The following is a 13,475-nucleotide window of genomic DNA, read 5'->3' as shown; positions in this document are numbered from 1 at the left end:
AATTGATGAGAAGCTATATAATCTCTTGCCAAAAACTGAAAAAAAAAAAACACAATAATCAGACGCAATATCTATCAATTAACCACCTTTCTTTATACAAATATATCGGCACGCTATTCTCCTTGAAATATATATCATCATCATCAAGTTTTCTGGTCGTGCAAAGATGAACAAATCTTTGTTGTTCTTCGTCTTTTTATGCTTGCTTATTCAAATAAGCAAATTAGGTTTCTGCTTAGAAAGAAAAGCTCATAATGGTAATAATGGACTGAAACGCCATGGATTCATAAGTGTCACTAGCTTCGGAGCTGTTGGCGATGGGAAGGCTGATGATACTAAGGTATATATATATATAACATTATTTTCTTTTTGTTGATCATAAACTATAATCTTTGCGTAGATTTATGCATATATATATATATATATTATCTTACTTTAATATAATTTTGTATGATATGTATAAATATATTTCAGGCATTTCTTAAGGCGTGGAAAGCTGTATGTAAGGGAGGAAGTAGAGGGAAGACAAATTTTGTAGTGCCTCTAGGAAAAACGTTCATGCTTAAGCCTCTTACATTCGAAGGTCCCTGCAAGTCTTCCTCCATCACCTTTTTGGTATATACACATACACTTTCTTAAATTTAAGTTACATAAAAAAATCCAACTGAAGTTGTATTTAATTAGCCCTGACTGACCAACAAAAAATGATATTAACATTAATCAATTTATAGCTTATAAAACCATAACTCGAACCAATATCTATTTATTTGGTGATTTATTTACATTAGATAAGAGGCAATCTTGTTGCGCCGGGTTACACTTGGCATGCGGGAAACTACCCTGCATGGATAAGTTTTGACAGTATATACGGCCTAGCTATCACCGGAGGCGGCACCATCAACGGTCGTGGGTCTGTGTGGTGGAGAAACGTTCAGCATCGTCCCACAGTAAGTATTGCAAGATCCTTAAACTCATAAAATGTAAACTATAATCGAACCATTTATTAATATAAGTTGCTTTCGTTTCTTTATTCTTAGGCAATGCATTTCAACAACTGTAATGGTCTTCACATCTCTAATCTCCATCACTTGAACAGTCCTCGTAACCACATAAGTCTAAGCTGCTCAGAGAACATCAGCCTCTCGGGTCTAAACATGACTGCGCCTGGTGATAGTCCTAATACGGATGGTATAGACATATCAAACTGTAGAGGAGTCGACATACGTGACTCTGTGATTGCCACTGGGGATGACTGCATTGCTATCAACGGAGGTTCCTCTTATATCAACATTACCGGCATTTTTTGCGGCCCCGGTCATGGCATCAGGTGATTATTCCTAGCTAGATTCATGATTCATAAACAATCATCATATAACATAACTCTTGATTGGGTATGTTACTAAATTAGATGGATTTGGTGTTATAAACTTATAGCGTAGGAAGCCTTGGACAAAATGGACATTTTTCAGCCGTTGAAGAAGTGAGAGTAGGGAACTGTACTTTGTCAAACACAAAGAACGGTGTCCGAATCAAGACATTCCAGGTTTGTCCATTTCATCAAAATCTTATCCAGCATATTCCTTAATTAAATTTAGTCTTAAGTTTTTCTTGTGTGTGTGTGGGAATGTATTGTAGAATGGATTAGGATTCGCTCGGAAAATCTTATTTGAGGATATCAAAATGGTGGCTTCAGAGAACCCTATAATCATCGAACAGAACTACCACGACCAGGGCAAGAACGGAGACGTAAGCTTTGAATACAGTAACCACCAAAGCTGTCATGTAAATCGCTTGTACCAGACCGAGTCTGGTTCTGGCAATGGCAGAGGCGTGAGAGTGAGCGATGTGCGTTACAGTAGAATACAAGGTTCATCCGCGAGTAGTGAAGCCATCACAATGAACTGCGATGCGAACTTGGGATGTGTGGATATTGTGATGGACCATGTGAATATCGTTTCGGCTAAATCAGGTCACAAGGTGTCTGCTTCTTGCAAGAATGTTCATGGGAAGTACTTTGATTCAGTTATTAGCTGTCAGAAAAAGCATTAGGGAGAGGTGATATTTTGCCTTTTTCTCATTCTGTAATCCATTATTTCGAACTTGAAAGAACCAAAAAGAAACTAGGAGAACTGGCTAATCATAGTTTAATTCTAATCTATACAATTATTTGCGAAGTAAATTTTTGGAATCGAACTCTCACGTTAAAAGTTAGAGCAGTTAATATCTATAATACCCTTAATGAATTTTATATATTATTAATTATATAATCAAAAACGAATTTTTATTATAATATTAACTTCTTAAAAAATAAGATAAATTCTTGTATATTGTGTTGTTATCTTAAAACATATTTTTCAATTATAAAATTTAAAAATAAACTATAAAACAATTATAATAAATTCAGTGGTTAAAGTCAATGTTATCTTTAATAAATTTTAATTAACTATACTATTATTTGCGAAGTAAAATTTTGGAATCGAGCTCTCACGTTAAAAGTTAGAGCAGTTAATATCTATAATACACTTAATGAATTTTATATATAATTAATTATATAATCAAAAACGAATTTTTATTAATAATATTAACTTTTTAAAAAATAAGATAATTCTTATATATTGTGTTGTTATCTTAAAACATATTTTTCAATTATAAAATTTTAAAATAAACTATAAAACAATTATAATAAATTCAGTGGTTAAAGTCAATGTTATCTTTAATAAATTTTAATTAACTATACTATTATTTGCGAAGTAAAATTTTGGAATCGAGCTCTCACGTTAAAAGTTAGATCGGTTAATATCTATAATACCCTTAATGAATTTTATATATAATTAATTATATAATCAAAAACAAATTTTTATTAATAATATTAACTTTTTTTAAAACAAGATAATTCTTATATATTGTGTTGTTATCTTAAAACATATTTTTCAATTATAAAATTTAAAAATAAATTATAAAACAATTATAATAAATTCAGTGGTTAAAGTCAATGTTATCTTTAATAAATTTTAATTAAACATATATATTTAATTAGATTTTTGTCATATATATATATGTTTGATTTTTTTTAAAAACATAAATAATAAGTTATTATGCTGGTTTTTGAATAAATAAAAATAAACTAATAAATATTTGTAAAACGATTAAGCCCGCATATGCAGGCAAGACACCTAGTTACGAGTAAACCAATCGAGATTATGGGCTAAATCCTGCAAATGCAATTATGTTTAGGCGTTTAACAAAAACTAAAACTTTGCGTTTACACACACAAACAAACACTTACAAACTAAGACTGTTTTAAGAAGATCAAACTATAATCAATCACTGCAAATCCTGATTATTATGGAGAAGTGACTCTTTCAATGTGTAACATAGAGCTTTTCAAAGACGTTTTAAAATTGCTAAAACACCAAAAGATTTCAAAAAAGATAGCAACGATCCAGGGGGCAACTAGTTTCACTAGCTTACACTAATCTAACTTAAAACTAATCTTATAGTTCATAAGTGGTTCCTTCACAAGTTCGAATCTTTTAATAGAAAGTATCATTCATAAGTCATGTTCTTTTAGTTGACGCAGTTTTCGGCGTCGGCGTATTGCTATTCGTTTCGTAGATGTCGACGCAGTTTTAATTGCGGATGCAGATTTTTACGGCGCGTTGCAGATGCAGTACCAACATCAACTAAACGAACAGCACTATAGTCGTAAGCAGATTCATCATAACTAACCAAGATAACAGAGCAAAGTATCATCAAGTGAGAAAACTATGACAAGATTCATAGACTAAACACAGAGGATTGAACTAAAGTATAAGAGATAGCATAGATCCTTACAATCTCCACAAGATAAAAGCAAACATAAAAAAACGAAGAAACAACACCAAATCAGCGCATCAAAGAGCCCGAAACGACGACGAATCAACCTCGGCTTTACTCCCTCTTCCTAAGCCTCTCAACCCTCTGGTTAAGCTGCTCGATCCTCACAACAAGATTCGTAACGGAATACAAAATCCAGTAAAACACAAGCGCCGACGCGATCAGGAGCGCGTTCCTCTGGGACTTCATGATCGACTTCTGGTGACGGAGGTGCTCGGAAGGAGTGCACGAGTCGCCGTCGCAGGAGGGACGAGTCTCGTACTTCCAGTAGATGTCCATGAGGAGGAAGAGGCAGAAGGGGATGATCGAGAGAAACGGCTTCAGGAGGTTGCGCGTGACGGCGATCAAGCCTTTGCGGAGCGCGTCGAGTCCTGGCATCGTTAGGAGGATCACCATGATCGCTTCGGCGGCGGCTGCGTAGCCTAGGACAACCCACTCGAGAGCCATTGGAGACGGTTTGCGATTGAGATCTGACTCGGCGATTTTTTTTTCTTCGTGAGCAAGTTTAGGTCTTGGGTTTGTGATTTGGGTACTGCTAAAAGGAGGAGGAAGGTGTACGGAGGGTGAGGCACGTGGCGCTTGTGTGGTGGTGTACGCGTCTCACACCGTCGAGGTTTTGATGGGCCTGCTTTCAAGCCCATATTCGTAACCTTTAGCTTTATTGGTTTTGAGGATCGCGACTAAACCAATCGGTTAATAAGATTATTATGGTTTTGATATACATTTCGGTTCGGTTGTTGTTGCTTAATAGACCTCTGGACCAAAGAGCTTGTTTTATAGATTTTTCATGTATGTTTTGAAACCCATGTATAGTTGAATCTGAGATTTATAGGACCATAACATTTTTTTGATTAATTTAATAAAGTTTGTGTTTTTTTTTTGATGAAAACCATGCAAATATGCTTTAATAATTCTTTAAAATTTAAGGATAATGCAGCTATGCCCAGGCCATGAACCAACACAAAAGAACTGAATTATATTCTCAAGTTGATGTCATCAAGTCATCAACGTTCGTTCTTTGGTTTACAATCACAAAACTTAATTAAGGATTTGTTTGATAGATGATTTATACAAGTTCTATAAAATGTCACTGAAGACCGTATACAAGCAGAGCTCCCAAAAGCTCCAAGGCCAGCCAATAAGCCAACACTAACACCGATATGAGGCAGCCCTCCTCCTATGGCCTTCCCTGTGTTCATATCATACCTCACAAACCTTTTCTTTGGTGCTATACATTGTGGATCCGGCTGCAAAAACCACCGGAAAACATACCCAGAAAACTCACTTAAAAGATCTAGAGATGGTTGGGACAAAAGTGAAGGATTCAGACTCACCTTTTCATCAAAAGGTTTTGGTAAAATGTATATGAATCCACAATCAAGACAAATGTAAGTAACTCTTGCCTGCAAAAGAAAGAGAGAAATGTTCAGACTAATTGTTAGATTCGGGTTTATTATGGGCTTCCAACTTAAAACCAATTGGTGATTAGTGGATTGGCCCTAACCCTTTATATATTATTTAATGTCCCCTTACAATTCCCGATGTAGGATATATATCCCTAATATCCCTCCTCGAGATAATGGCTGTTATCGATCAAAAATCTCGGAACTTTAGGACATTTATACTCGATCGAGCGAGTTTAACACAACCTTTATACCCGTTGGAAGGGTTATTTTTAATTTTAATTAGGAGTTTAGGGTATTTAGGATCTGGACTCTGATACCATGTTAGATTCAGGTTTATTATGAGTTTCTAATTTAAAATCAATTGGTGATTAATGGATTGGTCCTAACCATTTATCAATACTATTAAAACAGAAGCAATTTTTATCTACTTACAAATAGTCTAGGTTGAACCATTACATTTAATTATATTTCCTATTATTTCTATTCATATCTAATTTGATTATTAAATATACATCATACCTAAAATTAAGGAACTAACTAACTAATCTGTTATTTTTTAAACTAATGAATTTAATTTATATTAATACGAAATTTAAATAACTAATCAATTATATTTTAGTTACTAATGTAATAAATACTTATATATTTATATATATATATATATATCTATTCATTTGTATATATACAACTATATATTACTCCAAATGCAAAAAAAAAAACAAATTGTTCAAAACCTTCACCAAATACATAAAAATATAATTTTTATAGTTAAGTATTAAATATATATATATGATAAAATAAATATTAATACTAATTATACGATGAAACATGTTACTGTTGATAGGTTTATGAATATATTTTTTACGGGTTACTCAAAGAGACATGTAACATATATATCAAATATAAACTAATTGAACAAATATATTAACACAAATATATCATAAAATATTACATTAACATGAATCGATGCTAGAGAGTAAGGGTTAATATTATAATTATTTAAAAATATAATTATATATATATATAAATTATAAAAATTAAGAATTAAATATAATAAAAATATATATATAAAAAAATAATAAATATTTACATTTCTAATGCAAATAATGAAATTAAATTTTAAATTTAAAATAAACCATAGACAAAACATTAAAAAGTATCTAATAACATGTGAATAACAAAAGTAAACTAACTAAATAAATAAACAATTTTATTTTGCAAACGTCAATCATTAATTTGTAATAGACGTATACACATTATTGATGCTCAAATCTATTTCATTTTTAGTATGCATCCTCTCAAATATTGATCCATTAACAAGATGAAATTTTAGTTGGACTAAAATTGTATTTAAATTGGAATATCACTTTCATAATATATTCACTATTCATCTGAACATTCATGAATATATATTACAATACTCTAAATATAATAATAAATCAAACCGAATTACATATTGGATCATCTACCAACTCAACCGATAACCAGATCTCGGGTTTTAGCGGTTATTACGGGTTTTATAGAATTTTTAAATAACAATTTTTTTTTTGAAAACTAAAATGGATTACATATGAACCACCGAATTTACCAATTTTACTGCGGATCGGGTCGGGTTTCAAAACATTGAATATAATGTTCTATTTGTAATATTTAAGTGTAGATACAATTAAAATACAAATTTATATCAAATAAATTTAGAATGTTTCGAAAACAATCCCGCGCTTTGAAAGCGCGGATCAAAATCTAGTATATTACTTAATGTTCCTTACAATTCTCAATGTAAAATATATATCCCTAATACTAATCAACTAACTAAGCTTTGAGATAAGTGTCTTTTCATGATACAATATCTTCATGATACAATATCTAAATCTCAGAAAGCAAACAGAGTTTATACTAGCCTTCTGAGTCTTGGTTAGCTTTCTTCCATAGCTTAGAGGAGCCGGACGCTTATTTATTTATTTATTTTTGCTCAAACATCAACTTATTCATTTACAAAAAAGATTTGGACCACAAAGGTTTTCACCACATTTATAAACAAGATTTAGTATCACTCAAGATCACTAAGATAGATCCTAAGCTATCCAGTCTAGACTTTGTTGTAATTTAACCCAGTGAAAACAAGCCCTCTCACAATGAAAAGAACTGTCTCTTCAAACCCAACAATTCGACCTCAAACCAAAACATATACTCGAACTTTAGCTAAGAACTAATCAAGGATTCAAGATAAATTAATTAAAACACAAGTGTTAGTCTCCAAAGTATATGAGTTCAGAGCTTAGACTAACACATCAACACCTAAATGGTGCAATCCACACAAAATCTAGCCACATCAACATCTGCACCTCTGTGTTTGATCACAAATTGCATCGTAAAACCGATACTCGAAATATCCGGACCTACTATGGTCTATATAACAGCTTTATGCTATTTTTTTTGATCAGACAGCTTTATGCTATTATTGAATGTCAATGTTCATAGTAAAATCTATGGTCTATACTATAGCTCACTGTTCATACGAATTTTCAACATATATGGAACTATTTCATCTTCATAATGAAGAGGATAGTTGAGAAGAAATATTGTATGTAAAGAAGGTTATAATATGTTTTTTTTTTGCTAAACCCTTCTCTTATGGTTATAATAGGTTTATAACATAATTTGTTAATAAAGATTAAAGTATATTGGACGTGGAACATGGTGGCTTGTGTTTAACCACGTATATAATACAAATTGACAATGGATGATATTGTTTGGTAGGTAATATTTGAATATGGCATAATATTGTATCGTTTTCGTGGAAAATTATTGATGGGACCAAAAAATGGTTGTGGCATTGATTGATATAAGATGGGAAGTATAGTTAGACTAATTTATTGTACGACCAAAAAATTATTAAATAGTATTATATAGGTTTTTAACAACTTTTTATATATTTTTTGGTAATAATATATATAGATTTTTTCTTAAAGTTTATAATTTTCATTTCAACGGATTTTGTCCATACATTCATTTTTCTTTGCTTGGTTACATGGATTCCTTCCCTTTTGACCAATCAATTTATGACAGACATAAACCTAACATAAAAGGATGGATTTTTGTACATTAAGCACAAAATAATAAAACATTTGTTTGAAATTGTTTTGTCCACAATTGATTTTTTTTTGTTCACCGTCCACAATTGATTTCATAAATCATTTTGTGTTTATATACTATATACGTGCACGGCTCTTCATGAAAAAACAGTCTTTTCTCTGGGTGTTTTTCAAAACCAACCCATATTTTCAAGTCAAATCCAAAACCAACCCTTTTTTTTTGTCCATACTATTCATCAATAAAATTTCCATATTATCCTTATATTTTTGAATTATTCACAAAATTGCCATTTTATTTATTTTTTTTATTAATTTTGAAATTAACAAAAAACCAAATACACCCTAACAATTTCTTCTTATTTACAAAAATGCCATCATCATCAATTTTTTCAACCACCATGAACCACCATTTTTGAGCTCTAAAACTCTAGAATTCAATTTTCAACCACTTTTTTTCTCATTCTAACCCAAAAAACTACATTTCTTCTCATCTCTTCTACATTTCCATCTAAAAAACTCTCATAACTATCATTTTCATAATCATAAACTTCATATTTTCGAGTTTCTTCATTAGTGAATCGTTAAAGATGCTTTTTTTTGCTCATATTTGGAGTTTGGACGGTTGAAAAGGTTGGAAACGAGCTTTACACATGAAAAAGGTAACTATTTACATGGTTTTCGTTCTTTTTCAGATCTGTGTCGCGACGGTAGACTGTTTTGTATGTCTACGCCTCCGTAGAGACTTACGATGCAGTCTATTTGTCAACGCACGGGTTAGTTTTGCAATTGACCAGACAATTTTTTTTTCTAACGCAGACTTCCCCAGTAGTCTCCGTCTTTACCTTTGACAACAAAAATAAAATTTTCGGTAGACTTACTAAGACGTCTACCTAAAAGAGGTTAGTTTTTCATTTGACCGAACTTTTGACTTTTCAAAATAGACTTCAACGGAAGTCTACAAAATGTAGACTGCCACCGAAGTCTATAAAAGGTCAGTTTTGCATTTGACCAAAACTTTGACTTCGTGGAATAGGTTAGTTTTGTGTTTGACCAAAAAGTTTAAAAAGCAATAAAAAATTTATTAAATTGTAGACTTCATATGCAGTCTTCTTATCTTAAAAAAAAATGTAGACTGCGTATAAAGTCTACTTTTTTATTTTGGTCAAATGCAAAACCAACCTGTCGGATTTGAGAGTAGACTTCACAAGAAGTCTACACACCCGTAGACGTTCATTTCAATCTACTGATTTGAAGTCAAACTTGGTCAATTGCAAAACTAACCTCTTTCAAAAAAAATTCAAACATGTAGACTGCATATGAAGTCTAGTTCTGAAAGTCAAATCTTGGATGAATTCTGGTCAATTGCAAAAAGTAACCTTTTTAAATTGTAGACTGAAATGAAAGTCTACATGTACAAAATCACAACTTTTATTCAACTATAGAAAGCAACCCGTAAAATGGTCAATTGCAAAAACCAACCCAAAGAGTAGACCTATTTGACAGTCTACGTCTGTAAACTGAAAAGAACGTCTACATCTTCAGAGACTGAATATTAAGTCTGCATAGAAAAATCTATAAAAATGTGAATTTGTGTATTATTCATTAAATTTTTCTAGTTTTTTTGTTTGACAGTGTGTGTTAGTTAATCCTAATGGGTTTGAGTGATTTTGAAAAGAATTTTTTTAATAATTATGAAGGTATAATTCATTTAATTTGACAATGTTGTTAGCTAATAATTGTAGACGTATTTGTAAGTCTTCGTTTATAGTTTTGCTAATAAGGTTGAACTTGTTTTAAAGCTGAAGTCGGTGACTGTGGAATATAAATTTACATTCTCAGCATATAAGACAACGAAAACTCTGTATGTGGCTAAGTATCGTGTTCAAGGATGTGGTTGGAAACTTAGAGCGAGTGTGAAGCATGGGTCAAAGATATTTTGGGTGACAAAATATTCGAAAAGGATGAAGAATCGGAAAGGTTGAAGAATGTTCCTTGTGCATGATGGCTGTACACATGGTAAACTTCTTGAAATGACACAAGAAGATTATGATCTGGACAACAAAATTGAGAAGATTGTGCTAACCTATTCCTTACCAAACATCATTTAAAACAAATGACTCTGAATAGGAAAATACTCCTCTTATGCCAGTCACGAATAATCGACAAGTACGGAACTTGATCGAGTTATCTAAGACACACTTTGTACGCCTTTGTGTATCAAGCCTGCGCCAAATACACTAAATTTTTTTGGATTGACTATATTTTAGATAATAAGTGTAGACGTTTTTGTAAATCTACAAATGTAGACTGCAGTTGAAGTCTACGTCGTAAATTCTATTAAAAGTGTATTTGTGTATTATTCATCATATTTTTTCATGATTTAATTATTTTACAGTGTATGTTAGTAAAATTTTAATGGTCTTGGATGAATTTCACAATTTAATGTGTTATAATTATACACTTGATACTTATTGCAAATTGTTTTGATTAGTGTTATTCTTGAAAAATTTTGGGAAAATTTTGTATAGATTTTCTTCTTCTCACATGTATGTTAGTTTTTATTTTAGCTTATGGTGGTTTTACTTGTTTGGTTGGTTAGATCTTGTGAAAAATTGATATCTAACAAAAAATTAATAATATCATACAAGTGAAAACAACTAAAAATGAATACAATGTTTATAGATTATGCATTAAAAAATTATTTAAAAATTAATATTTTATTATGAAAGTTATTACAAAGCAATATATTAAAAAGTATTATTGAGTATGTTTGATTTTTCATAATCTTGATGCTTCAAATAAAGTCTTGGAAAAAGTACCTGCAAAATAAGATAGAGTTATGAGAAAAACATAAGATAAAAACTGAAATCATATTTTAGTAGACCTTTTATTAAGTCTACGTAAAGTTATTGTTTAGTAGACTTTAGTTGAAGTCTACACTAATGGAAAATTTTCATATCTAAAAGTGTGCATTTAGAAAATTTGAAAATACTTTGTTCTGGAAAATATTTCAAAAATAGTTTTTTGTCATCCTTGTAACAAAGCAAAAAGATAATGTATGAATCTATAAATTTAGTTCATTATAAACACAAAATATCTTATAATGAATATATGGAAAGCTTACATTTTTGGGAAGATGATTTGAAAACATTGGAAGAGAATACCTGCAAAATAAAATAAAATTATGAAAAATAAGATAAAAATTAAAATCATATTTGAGTAACTTCTAATGAAATATGCTTAAAAGTCAAGGCTAGTAGACTTCGTTTGAAGTCTACCAGCCGTAAGTTTTAAGTAGATTTCAAATGAAGTCTACTCTATAAAAAAAATAGATCTGAAAAATAAATACACTAAAAATATGAAATAAGTTTAAATCTAAAAAACTTTTAAAAATATTATTTAGTAGACAAAATAGTTATAAATTAAAGACATATTAATATGAATTTTAATATGTAACTTTATTTGAATATAAATACTAGAACACATATTTTAAATCTATAGATGTAAACCTTACATTTCTAGGAGGAGAAGAGAACAACTATGGAAGAAAATACCTGCAAAATAAGATAAAAATATTAAAAAACATAGAAAAAAATTAAAGTCATATTTTTGTAGACTTCCAATGAAGTATGCTTAAACTTTGTGGTTTAGTAAACTTCATATGAAGTCTGCAAGCTTTAGTAAACTTCTTTAGAAGTCTACACTGTCTGATAATTTTCAGATCTGAAAAAATCTATATATTTTGAAATGTGAAAATAATTTTAAATCTGAAAATACTTTTCATAATAGAATTTATAAGGTAAACTAGTAGCAAATTAATGTAGAGAGCTTGATCTATAAATTTATTTGAATATAAACATATAAATACATATTTAAAATCTATTAATCTAAAACTTACATTTTTAGAGGAGATGATGAAATCCATGAGTGATAATACCTACCAAAAAAAGATAATATTGTGAGAAATAAACATAAAAATACACATTTAAAATCTATAGATCTAAAACTTACATTTTTTAAAGGAGAAGATGAAAACCATGAATCATAATATCTAAAATGACAAGATAATATTGTGAGAAAGACTTGAGAAAATTTTAGAGAGAAAGAAGATAATGAGAGAGATTTGGAAACAATTGAGAGAATTTTAGAGAGAAGAGAGAAAGTTTTAGAGAGAAGGGAGAGAGTTTTAAAAACTTGTGCAGCCACTTTAGAGAGAGATTGTATAAATTTTGTTTATATAGGGAGACACAAATGTAACTAGGTTAAAATTTACGATACTGTAGACTTCGTTTGAAGTCTACTAAAATTAAAATTTTGGAGTAGATCTTACTATAACATAGTAGTCCTTTTTGGAAGTCTACTATAATAATTTAATTATTGTTATTTATTCTTTATTATTTTAGTAATTTTAATATATGATTTATTAAATTTATTTCTTTATTTTTTAATAGTTATAGTATATGATTTCACTTTTTTATTCGTAAGGAACTTAACTTAGTTTAAATATAATAATTTTTTGTAAAACAAATTGAAAAATATAGACTGAAAAAGACGTCTTCAGATAAATAGACTTTATTGTAGGTCTACGAAACCCTAAACCACAAATCTCAAACCCTAAATGTTTTGCTTGATAATCAAAAGTCTCATTTATACAAAATATAAACTACTAAAAATTAGTATGCAGATTTAAGTTAATAAAACAAAAAAAAAACAAAATCTAAAATCTAACCCTATGAAATCAACTACTAAAAGACATAACATGTTAGAACCTTTTGTTTCTAAACTATGAACATAGTCTAACACATGATAACTAAATTAGTATATATTCTTCAAAATTGTTCGATTATATGAAATTTTAATTTATTTACTTCATATTATCCATTATATTGATGATTAGTTAAAAATATCACAATAATTATTTTTATACATTTTCAAAATTAAATTATTAGATCAAATTAGAGTGTAGACTACAAAACAAGTCTATAAATGTGTAGACTTCGTAGGAAGTCTATATATATGTAGACTTCTTTTATTACATGTAGACTTGCAAAGGATAGAAACGTAAAATACATTTCTGTTTTTTGTTTGGTCATAAGGG

At 30.0% G+C, this 13,475-nt stretch overlaps 2 protein-coding genes across 2 annotated transcripts; one reads left to right on the top strand and one right to left on the bottom strand.

Annotated features, from left to right (window-relative positions):
* The first annotated feature begins 73 nt into the window (after positions 1-73).
* On the top strand, positions 74-2,155 carry LOC125582337 (probable polygalacturonase At3g15720). Its single transcript, XM_048748982.1, has 6 exons — positions 74-340; positions 475-615; positions 789-947; positions 1,038-1,327; positions 1,435-1,543; positions 1,636-2,155. The coding sequence occupies exons 1-6, from the start codon at positions 167-169 to the stop codon at positions 2,047-2,049; spliced, it is 1,287 nt and encodes a 428-aa protein (XP_048604939.1). The 5' UTR covers positions 74-166; the 3' UTR covers positions 2,050-2,155.
* Positions 2,156-3,700: 1,545 nt separating this feature from the next.
* On the bottom strand, positions 3,701-4,430 carry BNAC02G07050D. The gene has a single exon (XM_013794352.3). It carries the CDS (start codon positions 4,321-4,323, stop codon positions 3,931-3,933), a length of 393 nt encoding a protein of 130 aa, XP_013649806.1. The 5' UTR covers positions 4,324-4,430; the 3' UTR covers positions 3,701-3,930.
* Between the last annotated feature and the right edge of the window lie 9,045 nt (positions 4,431-13,475).

The sequence above is a fragment of the Brassica napus genome, chromosome A2 (assembly GCF_020379485.1).
Source record: "Brassica napus cultivar Da-Ae chromosome A2, Da-Ae, whole genome shotgun sequence".
Lineage (NCBI taxonomy): Eukaryota > Viridiplantae > Streptophyta > Magnoliopsida > Brassicales > Brassicaceae > Brassica > Brassica napus.
The sequence above is the reverse complement of the archived record's forward strand: the minus strand, read 5'-3'. Positions and strand labels throughout refer to the sequence as shown.